Below are 20,558 nucleotides of genomic sequence, written 5' to 3' on the forward strand. Positions count from 1 at the left end.
TGGTGTCCGTGTTTATTTCACACCTCACAGTGGTCTTTGAAGCAGCCCACGCCCTCTGTCACAGCTTCTCTGACTCAGTGGGACTTGCTTGGTGACTTGTTCCTCTCCGAGGGTAAGTACAGGAAGAGTGTGGGCGGGCCACTCAGTTCCAGCGAGAGGGGGCATGTAATGGAGTCTAGGCACGAGCTTAGGGGCCAGATTGCAGGAGGCCCGGATATTTGAAACCTGCCCACTGCCTTCCCCAGGGGCGTGACTGGGCAGACTCCCTGATCTCAGTGAACCCCTTTTTCTTATCCTGCAGGAGGGGTGAGAATCCCATTCTGGTGTAGGTGAGAGAAATACCTGTGTCTGGCCACCCGAGGACCCCTCTTTGCACAGCGGCTGCTGATACTGCTACGAGCACATTCCCTGACGGGGCCGTTGAAAGCCTTTTTTTCTTTAGTAGAAGGAAAATTCTCTTGTCTTGGCTGTGATTTGTATTCCAGCAGAAGGTTTTCAGGGTCACTTGAATGTCATGGCCTTCTTTCACGGGCTTCCCTTTTTGCTCTAAAACATTGTCTCATGACACTTCAGTGACTGTGGCAAAGAATATCCCACTGTTCGGTGTTGCTCAGCGGTTGTGTGTGTGACGACCACTTGGCACACACCTACCCTTCCCCAAATACCTTCTCCTACATGTGCTGTCCTGTTGGAGAACAATGGCGACCAGGCCCGTGGTCAGCGCGTGGTTGCAGGAAGTGGAAGTGGGCAGATGCTGTCTGCAGCCCCTCGGTGCCCAGGGTCAGGGGGGAGACGCGTGGTGCGGGGTGTTTACGACAGACTGATTTGCCCACTTGGCACCTTGCTTCTTTGCCAGAAGACCTAATAAATAGGTCACCATGCTGGCCTCAGACAGCCGGCCAGGCCCCGTCGAGGGAGAACTTCCCTTTTTTTAAAGGTGACTTCCCTTGCTGTACTTGATGTTGTGTCTAGAAAAACTTCATTGGCTCTTAAGAATCTGTTAACTCTAAGGGTCCCAGTCTGTTTGCTGGCGTATTGGAGGGTCCTGCGGCCATCATGGGTCACCACCTGAGTCATCATCAAGGACACACCTTCACTTACTCAGATGGGCTCTACTTGTTGTCCAGCACAGCCAGTGCCCTTTGTTCCTTCCTTTTTTTAATTAAAAGAATATTTTCCTCCAGTGTTAGAGGGAGTTTATACAAACTGGTGCAGCCTTTCTAGAGGGCAGCGTCTAGAGGACAGCGTGACAGGGTGTATCAGAAGTCTTAATTAAATTTTCGTTCTGTTGACCCAGGATTTTGTTCCAGGGAAACTAATGGGAGATATGTTCAGGAATTAGAAGAGTAAAAATGAGTGCGGCAGGGTTGGCTAGCTTACTGGTCACATTCCTATGCTGTAATAGTGTGTAGTCATCCCAAGGCGCTGAGTATTATCTCAGGATGTCGGATGTCCACCACCAAGTCTATTCCAAGTGCCCCGCAGTGAACGGTATTCCTGCTGTCATCAGAAAAGTAGAATTCGTGTTTAGAAAAGAATTCTCTCTGACCCTCCCTGCCATGAAGTCACTTGGAGGTAAATGATGTTGGTTGGCTTATAAAAGTACTTTTCCAGAAGTAAGATGGGGCAGTGGTGTCAAGTCTATTAGACATATTTATGCAAACATAAAAGACCAGGATTTCTAGTCAGGAGGCTAGGCCTAGCTCCGTGGATAAAGATAGATAACATAGAAGAACCACCCCGGAAAAGACTGTTTTCGGCAAACCCTTTAAAGGGTATATGTGTATATAATGTATATTTATGTGTAGAATAAATACCACACATGTTACTATGTGGACTTAGCAATTTTGAGTAATCCTTATTTAATTGGATTTTCCTGAATTTCTAAATTTCCTATAAATGTCTTTATTCCCATAAAGAAATTATTAAAATTAATTATGCATAGTGAATGAGGACTACATTAAAACCAGAATCACAAACAGGGGTGGGAAGGAAACAGTGTGGCTGCATTAAGTGGCTCTGGGTGCGGAGACCCCTCAGAGCCTCCTGGGGACACCAGTGTACGTTCTCAATGAAGCCAATAGTTAAACTTTTTTTTTCAAATTTAGAAGAAAAAGATAAGTTCCTTATCTAGACTTCAGGCTGGGGAGAACATTTTAAATCCCCAAAAAAGAAGGCCATACAAACTGGGAAAAACGTTTTCAATCAACATGATATGGGGCAATATATATTTAATGCTGAATCTTAGTCCCCACTGCCACCTCTAACTGAAATGGGAATGGGATCGCCTCCTTGGCAGGGTGTGTTCGATTTTAAGTCCCAAAGGACTGACATGCAAAAAGCAATCCTGGTCCTCTGCCCCACGAATTTCGTCCATCGGCAAATAGTTGGTCACAGACTTAGAGATGGAAGCGGTTTGCTAGGAGACACCAGTCGGAGTGTGCCGTATGAACTTTCTCCAGTTGCGAGTTTCTGGAAAAGGTGGGGGGTGAGAAGTCGCTCCAGATCCAAAGAAACTCAAGGAAAGGTAGCTGCCAAGTTTGTTCGAGTGGATGAAATGTGGAGGAAGGTGGTTTTAGAGAGGCCGGTGGGATCTTTGAAATTCAGTGTCACTTTACTTGTTTGCATGAAATTGAAACTGGATAAGAAGACTGATTTTAAGAGCCTGGGCTAATGGGGGGCGGGGGGCCTGGAGGGTTTGTGTAAGGAGCACAGCTCACGTGACAGACTTCATGGTAAGGGACCTTGGAAAGTAATGCCAGTCCATGGCCCAGGATGCCTGGGGTTGGACGACAAGAAGTTACTCCACTTCAGCGCTCAGCTCAGAAGTCGGTAGTTGAAAAGCAGGTAGATAGGTCTCTCCTGCTACCCAAAGAAACCCTTGCGCTCTGCAGTTTGGCGACTGACCTCTGGGTGCTGTTCTTTGAATGGAGGCTTATTCACATCTCAAAGACGTAAGTGAATTTTTTGGGAAAGGACTTCGTGGTTTTGGAACCACCTTGGGGAGAGGTGATTGAGACAGGATCCCAGCAGGCGGTTGTGGGTGCAGGGACGGCTTCGGGTGGTTGAAAGAGACGAGCAGTCAGTATTTCAAAGGGGAGGAGCAAGGGTCTCACCTGGTGCCGGGCGCTGGGTGCGTGCTAGGGCTTCAGATACAAATAAGGAACCTTCCCCACCTTCATGGCCAACCTGTGATGCAAATAGAGTACTGTGCAAAGGGGTCACACGTGGTGCCTGGGGACCCCGAGGTGCTCTGGGAGCCGAGGGAGGTGCGGGTTGCCACGGTTGTGGAACTTCACCTCCACCAGGCGCCTCAGGCCCCGGCAGCAGGGCTCGCCCTCATGATAACCCTGTCTCATCCCTAATCCCGTCTGCCCGCTAGACGTTCATCCTGGCATTCACTGGGTCCGTATGAAGGTCCTGGGACGGTTGTGGAGTGAATGGCCAAAAGGTCCAGCAAGGGGAGGTGTTTGAGCCCTGTGCCCTGAGGGTCAGGAAGGCAACCACCAGGATTCCAGCAATAAACTCAAGCTTCGGGGCTATAGTGACAAGCTTGAGAACTGGGAAGTTGCCCCATAAATAACAGGAAGTTGATGCAGGTTTGTTTCCCAGCAGAGATGCTCTTTGGGTTGCAGGAGGCAAAGCATCTCAGGTCCCCAAGTCCTTCGGCTGCTGACTGCTGCTCTACAGTTTCAAAATGACTAATGAGTCATCACCCTAGCTACTTTCTACCAGAGCCAGCGCATCAAAATATCAGAAAAGATGACAAGGTGAAGATTTTCTAAATTAAGTTTATTGGGGTGACATTAGTGGATGGAGATTCTAATCTGGGCACCTGCCAGAAACCTTTCCTTATAGAAACCAGGCCATTTTTTTTTTTTTTTGAACTGGTTCTCCTACTTCCATCCCCCTCTTCCCTTTTTTGCTTCCAGAGTGATGTTTTCTAGAACAGAATCTGTCAAGATTTCGCAGGGAGACCCAAGTCCACACTCTTCAGCCTCTCCTCTCTTGAGAGCTCCCTTGGCCCCAGCCTCCTGCCCAACCTGATTCCAGTCTCCTCATCTCCCGTGTGCAGGCTGTCAGCTGTGCATGTTGGCTCCAGCTTCAAAACACATTTTACTCCAGCTACTTTTTGAAAAGGTTTGATTTATTTTTAAAAGGGGAAGGGAGGGAGAGAAACATCATTGGTCAATTGCCTCTTGCACACCCCCACCCGCAACCCAGCCGTGTGCCCTGACCAGGAATCGAACCGGTGGCCTTTCGATTTGCAAGAGGATACCCAACCCACTGAGCCACACCAGTCAAGGCACATTCTAGCTACTTCTCACACCTGTGTTCTTACCCCTCCAACGTGGACTGAGCTGCTGTATTCGGGTTCTCCAGAGAAACAGAACCAATAGGATGGGTCTAAACATATCCATATATAAAGAGGTTCATTATAAGGAATTGGCTCACGCAATTGAGGAGGCCAAGTCCTGAGGTCTCCAGTCAGCCAGCTGGAGACCCAGAAGAGCAGATGTTCCCATCTGAGTGTGAAGACCGCAAGAAAGCAATGTTCACAGGCAGCCGCACAAGGAGGGCCGCCCTGGCCTTTAACTGATCAGGTGAGGCCCATCCCCCAAGGGGAGGCCAGTCAGCTGTGTTCAGTCTACCCAGTCATGTTCATCTTTTCCAGCCACACCCTCGAAGCTTGACCAGATATCTGAGCGCTCTGGGGCCCAGTCAAATTGGTACGTTCATAAAATGAACCGTCACAGCTTCCAAACCAGCTTCCTGTTGTCCCCTGCTTTAGTCTTGACAAGAGTAACCTCTTCAGGTATCTAGGCAGGGGCGGGCAAACTAAGGCCCACAGGCCAGATCCAGCCCACAAGAAGCTAATAATAGATTTTATGTTTTTAAGTGGTTGGAAAAAAAAAAAAAAAAACGAACAGTGACAAGGAAGGATTACATGAAATTCTAATTTGAGTGTCCATAAATGAAGTTAATTGGAACACAGTCACATCTATTTAAGTACCACCCATGGCTGCTTTTCTATATTTGCAGAGTTGAGGAGCTGCAACAGAGACCTTATGGCCACAAAGTAAAGTATTTACTATCTGGCCCATTAAGAAAAAGTTTGCTGACTTCCTGTATTTAGGCTCAAAGCCCTCCATGACTTTTCATCGCACTCAGAATACAAACTAAAGTCCTCACGATTGGCAGAGACAACCTGTCCCTACAGACCCCTCTCCTGAAGCCCCACTGTGTTCACAAGGCCGCCTGCCTCTGAGCCTTTGCATGTGCTGTTCTCTTTGGGCCGCCCATCCTTCCCCCACCTCCAGCATCAGCGCAGTTCACCACCCGCCCTCCCCTGCCGTCTCCCCCGTTCTACTTTATTGCCATCAGATCTATTGACAATGAGTTTTTGACGGTCTCCCCCAAGTTGAATGTAAACTCCGTGTGTGAAGATGGGCACTTGTTTCATTCGCTACAGTATCCCTAGGATCTGGTACATTGTGCTAATTAATGCTGAACGAATGAATTGAAAGTATAGACATCTGGGATGGGGCACTGTTAGGTCCGGCGAGAGTGAGTGGAGAAATGACCAGAGAGCAGGCCACGAGTTTAAGATTTTTTGGCCAGCTGCGGCAGGTGGGCTGAGACCAGAAAGGCAGGAAGGTGTCAGCAGTGAACAAAAGAAAGGCAGGGCTCTTTAAAGAGGTAAGGGAGGTGGAGTTGAAGGGACTCCCTGTAGGTGGCTTTACGGGAGTTGGCTCTGAGAACAGAGAGGCTTACTAAAACAAGAATTTACTAAATTCTTGCTGGCAGGCTAGGACATCTTTGAAGGACACAGGCCTTGCCAGCAGGCTTAGATATCGGAAGGGCACAGGCAGTCACTGACATCAGCAGTTACTAAGGGGACAGCAGATGTACTGGGGCTTGCTAACATTATACCGGAATCCCTGGAACCCAGGTCTTAGGCCTAAGAGGCGCCTATTGGGTTGACCCCAGGCTGGGCCAATGAGCCCCTTGGAGTCAGTTACCTCCAGTGCGTCATAGCTGAGTTTTCATTCACACGGGCCTGGGAGTTCGGGGGTCCAGGGAGCCAGCAGACAGAGCAGGTGCGCAGTGATGCGGGACGGGCTTCTGGGTCCCTTTTGCTCCCTAAGTCCATACCTAAGGTCCAGCTACATTTCTGATCTTAAATTCCATGAGTTACTCCAGCAATCCTATTGCCACTTAAGCCAGTTTGAATGGACACCTCTCTCAGAAGGTCTGCTTCAGATCCCCTTGAGATCCGAAATCCAGAGCTGTTCATCCCTGTACTGCCAAAGCCTAGTGCTCGGTTTGGCTGTCGGAGGCATGGATTCCTTCAGCTGCTAACCATTGAAATCACGTTTCTAGATTAGGCTGCCCTCTGACCTTCTAGGTTTGGGACCAGGTTCTGTGCTAGCCACCCACCCTCCAGTGCCCAAGCTGACCCAGTGGCCCCTGGGGGACTCTGTTCTTCACTCTGGAGGACCGGCTTTGCTGTAGGCAACCGTCCCAGAAGCCTGCTCTCAGATCGACAGCCAGACCGGGGCTGAACAGAAACTCGCTGTAGTTCTGTTCACATTTGAGAAGAGGAATTGCGCCCCAGCTGCAGCGGTTCCAGAGTGGCCATTTCCCCTTTAAATGATTCAAATAAGCAAATCTGGGCCTGTGAGCCCTCCCTTGAATCAAAGAGGATGACGGGGAAAGCAGTTGGGTGTAAGGCCTCCCTTCCCTTCCAGGCTGGCCATACATTAGAACAGCTCTGTTCTCTATTTTATGGGACCTTTGCATTCATTTGAACAGAAGGTCCCATGGCTGGCAGGCAAATTCAGAAACCACTGCCCCGGAGAAACAGACTGTGCAACTGGGCTGCCCAGCCAGCTGGACTCCTGTTAGGGGGGGAAGTGTGGGCTTCGCAGTCTAGACGACCTGGGCCCTTCCCTGAGTCTCAGCCTCCTAGTGCCACTGGGGAAGGCGGGCATGGTTCTGTGACAGACGTCACCCTCATTGTCTTGCAGTTTTCCCTGTTTTTAGGAAAATGAACGGTGGGTCGGAGTGGGTATCATGTGGGGAAGGAGCCGCACTGAGTTCCCAGCAAATTACAAATAGGTGGTCAGATCTCAGTTCCACCTGGCCTGTCAGATACAGGCTGTGCCCAGCCACCAATTTCCAGCACCCCACAAGTGTTTAATCCCCCCCCCATTTTCCTTAATCACTGAAGGCATAGTTGACCAGCTTGTAAATACTGGTATAAGCTAAACTTGCGTGCATTGCCCACCTCATGCTTCCTCTCTTTGTCTCTATGGTGTTAAGTTTTTTAAGACTATTCTTGTCACTGGTGTGAAGAGTTCCCCAGTCCCCTGCCCACCCAGGTACAGCAAAGGGGCAACATGCAACCAAACAGACCACTGCGCAAGCATGGCTGGGCAGGCACTGGTGGCTTGGTGCTGATGTAAGTGACACCATTTAGCACGTGGGTGGTCATGACAAGGGTCCACGTACAGGCAGACCTCGGCTATACTGTGGGTTGGGTTCCGACCATCGCAATACAGCAAGTCACACGAAGTTGGGGGTTTCCCAGTACATGTAAAAGTTATGTTTATACTATACCGCAGTTGAATAAGTGTGCAATAGCATTCTGTCTAAAAAACACACCCTAGCGGGTGTGGCTCGGTTGGAGTGTCATCCCGAAAGGTCACGGGTTTGGTCCCCAGTCAGGGCGTGTGTGAGAGGCAACTGATTGATGCTTCTCTCTCACATGGAGGTTTCTCTCCCTCTCTCCCTACCTTTCTCCGCTCCCTAAAGTCAATAAACATGTCTTTGGGTGAGAATAAATAAATAAATAACAATGTATATGTCTTAATTTAAAAATACTTTCTGGCTAAAAAAATGCTAGCCATCCTCCGAGCCTGCAGTGAATTGTGATCTTTTGGCTGGTGGAGGGGTCTTGCCTGGGGGCTGGAGGGTGGTGGCTGCTGAAGGCTGAGGTGGCCGTGGCAGTTTCTTAAAATAAGACATCGATTCCTGTCACGAACGATTTCTCAAAGGTCACTGGCGACAGAGGACTGTAACAAATATAATAATGAGAAAGTCTGAAATAGTGCCAGAATTACCGAAAATGGGACACAGAGACCAGAAGTGAGCAAATGGCACCCCCAGACTTGTTCTGTGCAGGGGTACCACGAACCTTCAATTGGTAAAACAACAAACAAACCAACCATACCCCCTCAATCTACCTGTGAAGCGCAATAAAGCGAGGCTGGGCTGTACCGGGCCCTCACCTAGTGGGGCTCCAGTTTTCGTGTTGAAAAACCTGTGTGCAGAGCAGCATATGAGCCTCTCTGCACATATCCTGAGGCCTCTTTCCCGAGAGGCTGGCGTTCCTAGGCCTCCCAGCCTTTGCCTGGGGTCTGCTCTCTGCCTGGACTGGACACCCAGCCCACCCTACCTGTTATCTCAAGTGCCACTTCCCCTGACACCCCTCCCCCACCCAGGGTGGGTTAGAGGCCCCTCCCTGACTCACCACACGGTGACATTACCACACTGTGTCATCATGGTCTGTTTACTTGACAGCTTCCCCCCCAGAAGAAGAGCTACAAGAGGGCGGGAACCCTTTGGATCTGGGTGCATCCAGCCTGGGGTGCCCCGCTTGGCTGAATGAACAAATTAGGAGAGGAAAGAAGCAGGTCTTGCCCTGGTGGACTTGGCAGTCTAAGTCTCCAGAGAGGTTCTTGGTTGCAGCAAAAAGGACACCTATGGACACCTAAGGACACATCCGGACCGCTAAAGGAGGACTATGTCAGGGTTGCGAAGTTCAGGAAGGTCTGTGTTGTGTGTTTTCTACCCCCACTTCCTTCTGGGAAAAAAGCGATTACCATCCTCTTGTGCATCTGGTGGCTCCCTTCCAGGGCAGGATCCCCCATCACCCCCTCTCTCCTTCAACCGTGGTGTAATGGTGTGGCCTTTTCTGCTGGGTCCCCTCAACCGTTGCTCCCCAGATTTCCATTCGGTTCTTGGTGTTTTCGTGGTTACCAGAATCCAAGAGTGACATCAGCCTCCGCAGGCCGCTGTCTCCCACCACCACCCAGTCCAATCAACAGTGTCACCAAAGCTGTCACAAACAAGGAGGTGTGGGCCGTCACGTGGCCCCGCCTGAGTAACCACATTCTCGCTTCCTTCTTCATACGGGCCGTTGGGCGTTGGCAGGTCCAGGACCACGGCAGGACCCTGATCGTGGGCTGGGCTCCTTGTTGCTAAAACAGAGAAGCCGCTTCTCCGGGGCCCACAAGGCAACTGTCCCATGCTCTGCTGAGCACGGTAAGCGCTGGGTGACTGGTTAACCCACAGGGAGTGGCTGGGGGTGCCCAAGGGACCAGAAATCCTGCCTGACAACGGAGGGCCTGTGGGGGATGGCCCTGAGCTGTGGCCCCTGGGGCAGGTAAACCAAAGGTCAGGGGGCCTGGGACCAAGGTCTGCCTGGAGTCTGTGGCCTCATTCTGCTGTCTCCACTGGATCCTGCGCCCCTCCACTCCCATCCTGCCCTCACGAGCCGATTTGCCTACAGCTGCTGGCTGGGGAACATTCTGAATTCAAAAAACTGGAGAAATGGGGAGTGTTTCCCTAGGAACCAGCCTCCCCCTCCTTTCACGGGTAGGATACTGGGGCACAAAGAGCTGAAGGGGTTTGCTCGGGAGCAGAGCTGGGGTCAGGTCTGGGCGACCTCTAGGAGGGGGTGCAGGATTTGTCTGTGAAAATATTGTTTCCAAAGCTGCATTCTTTGTGCTTTTTCATTTTTATTTTATTTTTTTAATCTTCACCCAAGGATATGTTTATTGATTCTAGAGAGAGGGAGCTAGAGAGAGACATGGATGTGAGACAGAAACGCTGATCGATTGCCTCCCATAGGCATCCTGGCCGCAGACTTTTGGTGTATGGGATGACGTTCCACCCGCCTGAGCCACCCGACCAGGGCTGTTCATGCATTTTTTAGTAAGATCAAGGAAATAATGTGCTCATGCAAATTATTAACTTATTAGAATTAGGATACTGTTGCTAGCAAAAAAGCCCCAATAATTAGAATACTCTTATTAATTTCTATTTGGGGGGCTGGTGGCCAGAGCAGTGCCCCCTAACACACACCACACATACACACCACATGCACACATACCACACACACATGCATGCACACACCACGCACACACCATAGATAAGGGTCAGGGCTCTGGTTACCTGGAATCCTCTTTTTTTCCCTCCCAATCCCTCTTCTTCCCTCTCCTAGCTCTGACTTCGAGTTCCCCAGGCCAGGTCTCTCAAAGTCCCTGGGCAGGGAGCTCAGGAGGTGGCTCCCCGGCCTCAAGCCCCAAGAGTGGCTATCTCTGGGGGTTGCCTGGGCCGGCCACACCCTCAATGGCAGCTGCTTCCCTCACCAGGCTTGGCCAGAAGCCACAGGAGAGCGAACCTGGTTATGAGAAGGGGCTTGCTGCCAGGCTCCACAACTCCTGGGAGCCTCGGCCAGGCTGGAGCAGGGCCTTCGGAGGGGCTGGGAACCCTCTGAGAGCCCGGTGCCCCTTTGCAGCAGGAAAAAACCGAGGCTTAGAGGGGGCGAGCAGATGCTCGGGTGGAGGGCCCCAGTGGGCTAATGATTCATACAGAGCTCTTCAACCAGTGCCTGGCACGTCATCTACACTCAAGGTATGCGATTTACAAACCAGAGGCTGCGCCCTGGACCTCCGAGGGCTTGCTGTGGAGGCAGATGTCCAGGGCTTCCTCCTTGAAATGTCAGGGTTGTGTCAAAGCTGTCCCAGGGTTGGGGACTTTTCAGGGACGTGGCCCTAAATGCAGAATGACAAGAGTTGGCCTTTACGGAGCACTTACTATGTGCTAAGCACACAACCTAGACCTGCTCACTTCAACCCACAACCCCACGAGGGACAGGTGCTACCGTTGTCCCTATGTTCCAGCCAGAAATCTGTGGCTCAGAGAGGTGAGTTCAGTTGCCCAAGGTCACGCAGCTTTTAAACAACAGGCTGGGACTGGATGTCATTTGATACTGGATTTGGCCCCAAGTTTGGCCAGGCCCTGTCCTAACTGCCGGGACTTAGCTCTGCACTAGGATTGGGCGTGTGTTGGTGGGAGGGGGGGGGGTGTCACCTGGGCCTCAGTTTGACCTACTTGTGGATTTGGAGCTGTTCCCTCTTTGTGGCTGTTCAGCCCACACCCTGACATGTCAGTCTTTTGAATCCTAAGATTCCAAACACTCGACACTTGAGACTCCTGAGGTCCAAGATTCTGAATGATCAGTCTCACAAGTTTTAGAATCCCATGGGTGTCTTTCCTGGGCCCAGGTGGCTGCACAGTGAGGTCCCTGGCGCTAGAGTGTGGGCCCCGCAGCAGACTGCCAGCCTCTCCCTGAGCCTCACCTGGTTTTAGGGTGAAAGACAGGAAATAGTGACTGACACACCCCCTTAGGAGAGTAGAAGACAAATAGGGCATGACAGCCCTTTGCCCCTCGCTCGGAGCCCTGCCCAGCCCCTCCTGTGGTAAGTGGCCGTTTTTCCGCCAGCTGAGGACAGGTGAACGAGGGGCCCGGAGGAAGTGGCCTCCAGCTCTCGGAGCCTCAGCCAGGGGGGAGTGAAGAGGACCAAGGCCCCTCAGCGGGGGCGCTGACGGCAGAGTCCCCCACAGTGAGGGCTTCATAATACCGCTTTTGTAGTTACGCTAACTTATTTTAGCAAATGCCAGAGTTACTGGCCTGCCTTTCACACGCAGTGTGCACACTCTGTCCCCTCCTTGCTACCTGCGCGGCCCCTCGGAGCCGCGGAACCTCTGGGAGCCGCTTTTCTTCCCATTCCATGGGCTGGTGCCAGCCCAGCCTGGGCCTGGCACAGCCCCTTCCCCTTGAAGCCTGTGGGATGGGCAGCAGGCCCCAGGACGCGGTGGCCAGCTGCCCCGGCCTGCCTGGGACTGAGGGGTATGGGGACCAAGGATTTTCAGTGTTAATGTCAGGTCTAGGCAGGGAGATGTGCTTACCTTTTATTTTTTAAATTCTTACCCAAGGACATGTCCATCGACTTTAAAAAGAGAGGAAGGGTGGAGGGCAGGAGGAGAGAGAAAACAACAAAAAAAAAACATTGATTGGGTGCCTCCCGTATGCACCCAAGACTGGGGATGGAACCTGCAGCCTAGGTATGTGCCCTGACGGGGAATCGAACCCTCAAACCTCTGGTGCACGGGACGATGCTTCAACCAACTGAGCCACCAGGCCAGAGCCCAGTGCACTATCTGTTACCCCAATAGGTGGCTGAGGTCTGTGCAGCCTCCCTCGCTGTACACAGGGGAGATGGGAGGCTGCCAGCTCTGTACCCTCCCTGGGGTGTATGTCTCCTCTGCTCCTCCATCCACAGCGCCCCAAATAAAGTACCCCCTGCTAGATGCCAGCACCGGGGACCTTCCCTGCAGCATCTCATCCCATTCTCATGACCATTCTTTGAAACAATAGCACCTATTTTACAGGTGAGGAAACTGAGGCTCAGAGAGGGTGAAGTGACCTGCTCAAGGTCACACAGCTGCTAAGTGGTGTCCCCTCCACCCCTTTGCATACAAGGGTCTGTGGGAATGGGAGCAGGGGTGAGGGCCCACCTTGGGGACAGGCCCCCGGACCCCGCCATGTTCTCCTCCCAGTCCCCACCCTGCAGAAAGAGGGTCCTGACTCTCCAGGATGCCTCTCCCCAACCCGGAATTGGTGGGTTGGGCCTTGAGTTTTGGCTCCTCCCTCTCTGCCTCCAGGAAGTGACTGAGGGCTCAGCCTTCCAGGAACTGAGAACTGCCCTGGGGGAGGGGCAGGGGTGCAGTCTGTGCGAGTCTTTTCATAATTATGAAATATGGCTCTGAGCTGGTGGCGTCTTCGGAGATTCCTCTGCCCCAAGGAAAGTGGGGCCAAGGTTAGGCCATATACTCTTCCCCCAAATAGGAACTCCACCCCATGTGCAAAGAAACTGCCTCCGGAAGGCAGGTTAAGGGGGTGAAGATGTATGTGCATGTGGATGTAGTAGGGACTGTTTATTGTTCCCAATCTACAGATGAGAAAACCAAGGCTCAGAAAGGCAAAGCTCTGAGACCAGCTCACCCAGCTTATAAGAGCCAGAGCCAGGACTCAAACACCTTTTTGTCTGACCCCGTAGTCTATGCTCCCAATCCTGTGCCCTGCATGGCACCCAGTACATAGGGAGCTGACCTTCCTGTGGGATGTGGCTTTCAAGGTCCTTCTTATTCTTACTCTGCCCTCCCACTCCCAACTTGGTTCCCAATCTTAGCCAGAAACACCCCAAGCTACGCTCTCTGACAAGCCTTTGCCCCATCTGCCCCCACGAAGCCTTCCTGGAACCTCACTGGGTTCAAATCCGATCCCTGCCACTCACCAGCTGTGTGTCTTTGGGCAAATTGCTTCACCTCTCTGAGCTTCTTCCCTCCTCAGTAAAATGAGGATAATCATGAGGGCCAGATGTGTCTGGTACAAATATCATACAGTTTGGTTTAAGAAATTTTAAGATATGCTCAGATTGGCATTTCAGAAACCAAGATCATTCTCACCCACAGAGGAAGGAGGTCAGGTTGAGGCTGGAGGCTGAGGGAACTATGAGTAAGTTACAGTTACTGTCGGAGTGATAAGCCACTGCTCTTTGCTCCAGATCACTTGAAGGGCAAAGAAAGGTACTGGAAATTAAGTGAGCTCACTCTGCCCCAGGCACTGTGGCAGGGGTAGCACACTGCTGGGGCCATGGGGAGGTGGTGGTGGTATTATGTCCAGACACCCAGAAATACCTGCATCCTGCTCTGGAACGCAGGTGTCTCTCATCAGGGGGTTCTCTAAGGCAAGATTTTGAATCTCACAAACAACTGCTGGGAGAGCGTGAGGAGGGAGGGAGAAAGGAAAGAAAGATCAGGGAGCTGGCCTGAATGAGGCACTGCCCCTCCTGGCTACCTGGTCTGGAGCCTGAAAGCCATCCCAGAGGGGACGGTGACCCTACCCACAGGCAAATGAGGTGACTGGCAGTTCCCTGAGGGCAGGGCTGTTCTGAAAAGGCTTTTCTCCTGGCCAGAGAGAGCAGGGGGTGGCTCTGGGCTCTGGGGGACTTCCAGGGGAGGGTTACTCAGAGAATCAAAGCAGCTGCCCTTTGCCGGAGCTCATGGGGACAAAGCACTAAGGGCTTTGCAGGGATCACCTAGTTTCATCTTCACGAGCGCCAGGTAGGTACTGCCATTCCCTCGTGCAAGCAAGGACACAGCCAGAGGGAGCCAGACCCAGCTGAGACACAGAGAGATGAGAGAAACGGAGCCTCTGTGCACAGGCCAGGGCTGTGGGGAAAGTGGAACTGCGGGGTCAGGATCAGATGCCAGGAGGCTTCAAGGGTCCAAACAAGCAGCTTTATCCTGTAGCCCTGCGGTCTCCACACTCTTTTGCTCATGGGCAGTGTTGGTGGATGAGTACATGGATCGATTTAGAAACTGTATACAGGTCATACTCTGTTCACCTTATATTATAAGTGTAGACAAGCCTAGAAATTGAGAACGGGAGACATAAACGTTAATCTAACTAGAAGCTCTAATATTTTCTACCTGCACCCCAGCGGATCATCCTGGCCACAAATAAAAGGTTTTAATCGAAGTCGGTAGGGAGGCAGGTCATTTCTGTGCACCATCTAGAGGCAGCTGAAGCTTCCCCACATGGATTTATTCAGGTTGGTAAATAGCAGGGGCTGGTCTTTGCTCAGGGCCTGCTGTGCACCAGGCACGTGCTCGGCCGCGGGGATGCCTGAAGCCACGCGCCTGCCCAGACCAGACGTTCGTCATCTGTCGCCATCCAGAACCGGTTGAGGGTGCTCCGTAAGCCCCGGGGCAAAGCTGTCCTGATGTCCCTCTGTCCCTGTCTCCCTCCAGGTGCCATGCCTCTGCAAGTCCTCCTGCTGCTGATCCTCCTGGGCCCCGGCAGCAGCTTCCAGCTGGGGGAGACCCGGGAGGACAGGGCAGAAGAGGCCTCAGACCCCCTGCTTGCCCGGCACCGGAGACAGGTGGCTATGGATGAGGACCTCGATACATATGATGGGTACGTTGACACAGACCCTCCAGAAATGCTTGAAAATAATAGTACAGGGGCTGTGACCCTGAGCCCCAACTTTCAGGCTCTGATGGGAACATTGGGGCAGAGAGATTCTGCAGGGCCTGGTACTCCCGAGACAGACCCTACGAGCCTGGGTGCAGGATGGGCAGCTGTCGGGAACTTCAGCACGGACTTGGCCGCAGAGGGGATTTCCATCACACCAGGCCCTCTGCCCAAAGAACTGGTCACTTCAGTCCCTCCCGTCACGGAGGCTCCATCCACGGAGGGGGCTTCATCCATAGCGCTGGCCACTGGGAAGGCCCTGTCTGTGGGGCCAACAGCCACAGAGACACTGACCATGCAACCTGTAGCCACAGAGGCCCTGACCACACAACCTGCAGCCACGGTGGCCCTGACCACACAACCTGCAGCCACGGTGCCCCTGACCACAGAAACTGCAACCACGGTGGCCCCGATCACACAACCTGCAGCCACAGAGGCACTGACCACAGAGCCAGGTTCCGCAGCAAACCCTTCCACGGAGCCCACTACCACAGAGACCCTGTCCAAGGATCCAGCCACCACGGAGGCCACATTCGCACAAACTGCTACCACACGGGCTCTAACCACAGCCCCTCCTGCATCCTCTGACCCCCACAGGGGCACCACCATGGCAGTTAGCAACTCGTCTGACGGCTTCATGAGACAAGGGAAGAACAGCCAGGGTCTCTCCCCCAAGAGCTCTGGGACCCCCAGCGCCACGGGGGGCCTGGACTACGTCCCGGTGAAGCACTGCCTGCTGGCCATCCTCATCCTGGCCCTGGTGGCCACCACCTTCCTGGTGTGCACCGTGGTGCTGGCCGTCCGCCTTTCCCGCAAGAACCACATGTACCCCGTGCGCAGTTACTCGCCCACCGAGATGGTCTGCATCTCATCCCTGCTGCCCGACGGCGGTGAGGGGCCCGCGGTCACCGCCAATGGGAGCCTGCTCGCCACCAAGAAGCCGGGCCTAAAGGAGGGGCCCGGGGAGGACCGCGATGGGGACGACCTCACCCTGCACAGCTTCCTCCCTTAGCTGCCCCTGCCTAACCCTGAGCGGGGCCCCGGTCTCCTCCCTCCCGCCACTGCCCTCCCGGCCACCACCAAGCGCCCGGGCTCCAGTCCACACCTCTGGGCTTCGTGGAAACCCCCTGGGCGTAGGGATCTCTGAGACAGGCCCCTAGCCACTCCTACGGGACTGAGGGCAGCCAAGGTGTCCCCTTCCTCCTGGCTGCTGGAGTTTCTCATGACCCCAGAGATGAGTCAGGGGCCCCTACCCACGCCCACCGCTGTTGCCCTCTGATTGCCATGGTCATCATGCATTTTGCGGATGGGTACTGAGGAGTGCTGGATTCCTGAGGCCATTTCCTGCCATGGCCCCACTGGGGGCAGCTTGAATTTTCCCAGATACCCCCGCATGGAACCCAGAGTGAGGTCTTATGAGGGCTGGGGCAGGCTTGGAGAGCAGAAGGCAACACTTTTTTGAGACTGTGTGAACCAACAGACTTCCTCCTGCCCTCTCTTGCCTACTCCTGTGTCCACGTTGCAGGGGGGGCTCTGTCTTGCTCAGTGAAGTGGCCCACTGCCCAGCCCAGGGCCCACTACAGGGCAGGCGCTCAGTAACTATCTGATGGACAAATACTGGCTGAACGCATCGAGGTATCAAGGTGCCTCCTTCAGGTGGGGAGTGGGCCGTTTGCTGTTCCCCTCCCCCAGAAAGCTCCCTGCATGGGCTGTTGGGTTGACTTCAGTATTGTCTCAGACACTAGGGGCATCTTGGTACATCCCTGAGCAGCTGGGGAGGGTTTCGGACTGTTTGGGGGGAAAGAGAAGGACCACTTTATCCAACTCCCCCTGTGACCCAGTTCTAGTCTACAGAACTGGATTCCCCCCAAATCCCAGACAAACCTAAACATCAATGCCAGCCTCCTCCAAAACCCACCATGACCTCTCCATTCCACTTGGGGCCTGTCTCCCATTACCACCCAATACCCACCCACTCCTCGCATGGGCTAGCGTGGTTTACATACAACTTACAGGGGTGCTGACTAGGCCAGCGGACTTTTTCTTAAAGGGCCAGGCAGGGAATATTTTAGGTTTTTCAGGGCACATGGTCTCTGTTGCAACTTCTCAGCTCTGTTTTTGTAACATGAATGCAGCAATTGTAATATGCCATGAATAAATTAGTTTGAGTTCTAATAAAACTTTTTTTTATAAACAGGCGGCAGGCTGAATTAGGCTCTGTAAGTTTGCTGACCTCCTGATCTGATTTAAGCATAGGGCGACCAGAGGTCCCAGTTTGCCTGAGACTTTCCTGACGTTAGCCTTGGAAGTCCCACACTGTGGGAAACCACCGCTCCAGCAGATCAGGACAGTTGGCTGCCCTATTTAAGTGACACTTAACGACATGCATGCATTTCCACCTTGAAAACCCTGAGCGTCAGACCAGAAAGCCAAGGCTTACCAAGGTGAAGTGACTGGCCCCCGACAGTGGCTGAGCGGAGATCAGACTCGACCTCCTGCCTCCCAGTGCCTTTCAGTCACGTTCTACAGGGAGAGGGGACCCACTGCCTCAGGGGAGATGTTTTCTCTTCTAGAAACATCTCCAGGGGCCTCTTTGGAAGTGAAGGACCCCTCCACTCCAGGATGTAACCTGCAAAGAGAGATCTCAAAGGCAGGCTTGAGTCTGGAGGTCCTGGCCGCAGCGCAGGAGAGGGGAACTGGGAGGCAGAGGAGGGTCTGGGGAAAGGCAGGAGGGAATACAGCGGGCAGCAGAGTCAGTGAGAAGTGGAGGAATGCCTGCCCCTCCCCCAAAGCCTCGACAACAAGTGTGAGATGCGAGGAAGGCACGTGGAAGGCGTTTGGGGGGGAAGCAGGGTGTCTACTGTGGTCTGGGGCGGCCAGCCCGTGAGAAGGAGGGCTGACGCTCTGGGAGCAACATGGCACTCGCTTCCCTGATGGGAGTGATCAGAAAAATCAGCTGCGGGGCTCTCCATAGTGGGGTTAGGGGCTTGGGGTACATCTGAGAAATCTCCCAGGGTCTTGTTACTCCATCCTCATAGGCAGGGCGCAGGTCTCTCTCCTACGGGTCCTGACACGTCCGATTTTCTGTTTTCCCAAGGTGCAGGATTTAAGTCAGTGTTGATGGATGCTTAAAGCAGCCACCAGGGGGCGCCCGGGACCAGCTCTTAGAGCCATTGGCAGCCTGGAGCTTCCTTCTGCCCAGTTTTTGAGGATGAAGGAGAAGGGACTGTGTAGCCAGGAAGGAGCTCCAAACCCAGTGGGCTGCAGGTAAATGATTAACAGCTGGCTTCCCTGGTGGATTGGCACCCAAGCCATGATTTGTAGTGCTTGCCAATTTCCTTGGTGTAAATACTTCCATGGCCGATTTTGAGCAGCTAACCATTCAGGTAGTCGTCGTCGGCAGCCGTCCGTCTCGAGAGACGATGGTGTAGCTTCTTAAGAGTCTATCTGCACCGCCAAGAATGGCTGTGCAGTCCGACTCGGGAGTGACACGGTATCTGTCTCCTCCCGTGTTGAATCAACATCTTGCGATGACGCTGGAGTGCCCTCTCCAGTGAAGCTGAAGCTACAGAGCCTGGGCAGGGTGATATGGAGGGTCTGCTGTTGCCCATGCAGCAGACCCCCCCTCTCTTCGCAGCTGAAGGGTCCAAGGGAAAGACGGAGTCAATACAGCTTGGCTTCAGGTGCGCCGCAGGAGTTGCCGGTGTTGACTACAACGTCAAACCGCCTTAGGGACTCCGGCTCCGGATTTTCTGTCGGGGTTTACTCCCTTAGCCTTTCCCCTGAAGAGGTATGCCACAAGGCAGCGGAGGTTTTTTGGAGTCAGAGTTTTCCTTCTCTGCATTCAGGTAGTAGATGATAGAATACATGTAGATCATCTCAGGAGCATAGATAATAGTAGAATGCAGTAAAATAATTAGGAAGTGATGAATTGGTTTTTAATGCAATATAATTTAACTCATGAAACAACCGGCTCAGCAAATTCTGAACATCTGACAATTGGCTCCCAGACTCAGGCCGGCTCCTGCATGCCACTGCCTTCCTCCTGCCCTTACCTGCTGTTGTCCTTTAACCTCTGCACCAAAATTATGCAACTAATCCAAATATCTGCAACATCTCCTTGAGTCCCCTCAAACAGCATGGGAGGAGAAACCAGCATCCTCCCCATTTTATAGAAGAGAAAACTAAGGCTCAGAGAGATATCACATGACGCAGGCCACACATGAAGATCTGGGGCCCAGGCCTAAATCAGAAAGACATGTTCTTACCCCTATGTCATGCCATCCTTGAGATCACAGCGGGGTTCTAGGGGGATCCCATGTCCCAAACTCTCATCCCTGCTGACCAGCCCTGGCGCCTGGAAGTCCCCATCAGTCACCCTTTGTGGCTCCTGGCTGCTAAGGGAAGACAGTGGCATTTGGGAGGATGACAAAGTTGAACCCAGTCCCCCTTCCTTGCAGAGAGCAGGACACAGCAGAGCTGGGGCCTAGGACAAAGGGAGATGGCTGGGGACAAGAAGCTGGCATTTGTTGGGCAGTGACTGTGTACCTGGCCCCATGTCGAACCATTTATCTGGATGATCTCATTATTTAGGCCTTACAAAAACCCTGTGACGTGGTACAGCAATCACCCCATTTTACGGCAGGGAGAACTGAGGTTCAGAAAGCTGGACTACTTACTCCATCAGGAGACACTGCTAAGCAAGTACTCTGCTGACTTCAGCTCTGATGACAGGGAAGGAAGGCGGGTAGACAGGAAACACGTGGGGGGTGGCATGCTAAGTTTATTCCAGGTCCCTTTGTCATGAGCTCGAGCTGCCAGTCCTGCCGGTGGTTCATTCACCAGCTGATCTGGGCACAGGTTCCCCAAACTTATCCTCCATATCCCACCCCCGCTGGCACTCAGCCAAGTGCTGTAACTCGATGGTTGTGGCAAGTTTGCTCTGTGCCAGGCCTCATGCTAGGTCCTCGGATGCCAGGAGAGCAGAACAGGACTGGTGAGGCCTCCTTGAAGGCCTCACGAGTCTAGAGGGAGACAAAGATGAACTGGGTGATCACCCAGACTGTGGCTGGGCCCAGAGTCCAGAGGTGAGGTTCTGGGGGCTCTGAGCATGTGCAGTGTGTAGCCAGACCTTGGGGGTGGGGGGCGGAGGAGCCGGGAGAATGTTTGAGGCTTGATAGATGCAGATTGTTGACTTGGGAGGGAAGATGTAGAGAGGGATGTTCCAGGCAACGAGAAGAGAAGAGCGTGGAGAGCGGGAGGCACGCTGGAGGGATAGACAAGGCCTGGGTGGCTGCAGGGAGCGGGGCGAGGCTGTGTGAGGATGAGGGGTGCCTGGGCTGGAGGGGGTGCAAAGAAAGTGCAGAACTGAGAGATAATTGGGAAG

At 53.1% G+C, this 20,558-nt stretch overlaps 1 protein-coding gene across 1 annotated transcript; it reads left to right on the forward strand.

Moving 5' to 3' along the window:
- The first annotated feature begins 9,178 nt into the window (after nucleotides 1–9,178).
- Nucleotides 9,179–17,362, forward strand: SELPLG (selectin P ligand). The gene is made up of 2 exons (XM_090291076.1): nucleotides 9,179–9,330; nucleotides 14,950–17,362. The coding sequence occupies exon 2, from the start codon at nucleotides 14,955–14,957 to the stop codon at nucleotides 16,182–16,184; it is 1,230 nt and encodes a 409-aa protein (XP_090147202.1). The 5' UTR covers nucleotides 9,179–9,330; nucleotides 14,950–14,954; the 3' UTR covers nucleotides 16,185–17,362.
- The last annotated feature ends 3,196 nt before the right edge of the window (nucleotides 17,363–20,558 follow it).

The sequence above is a fragment of the Furipterus horrens genome, unplaced genomic scaffold (assembly GCF_987537825.1).
Source record: "Furipterus horrens unplaced genomic scaffold, mFurHor1.1.pri manual_scaffold_11, whole genome shotgun sequence".
NCBI classification, from domain to species: domain Eukaryota; kingdom Metazoa; phylum Chordata; class Mammalia; order Chiroptera; family Furipteridae; genus Furipterus; species Furipterus horrens.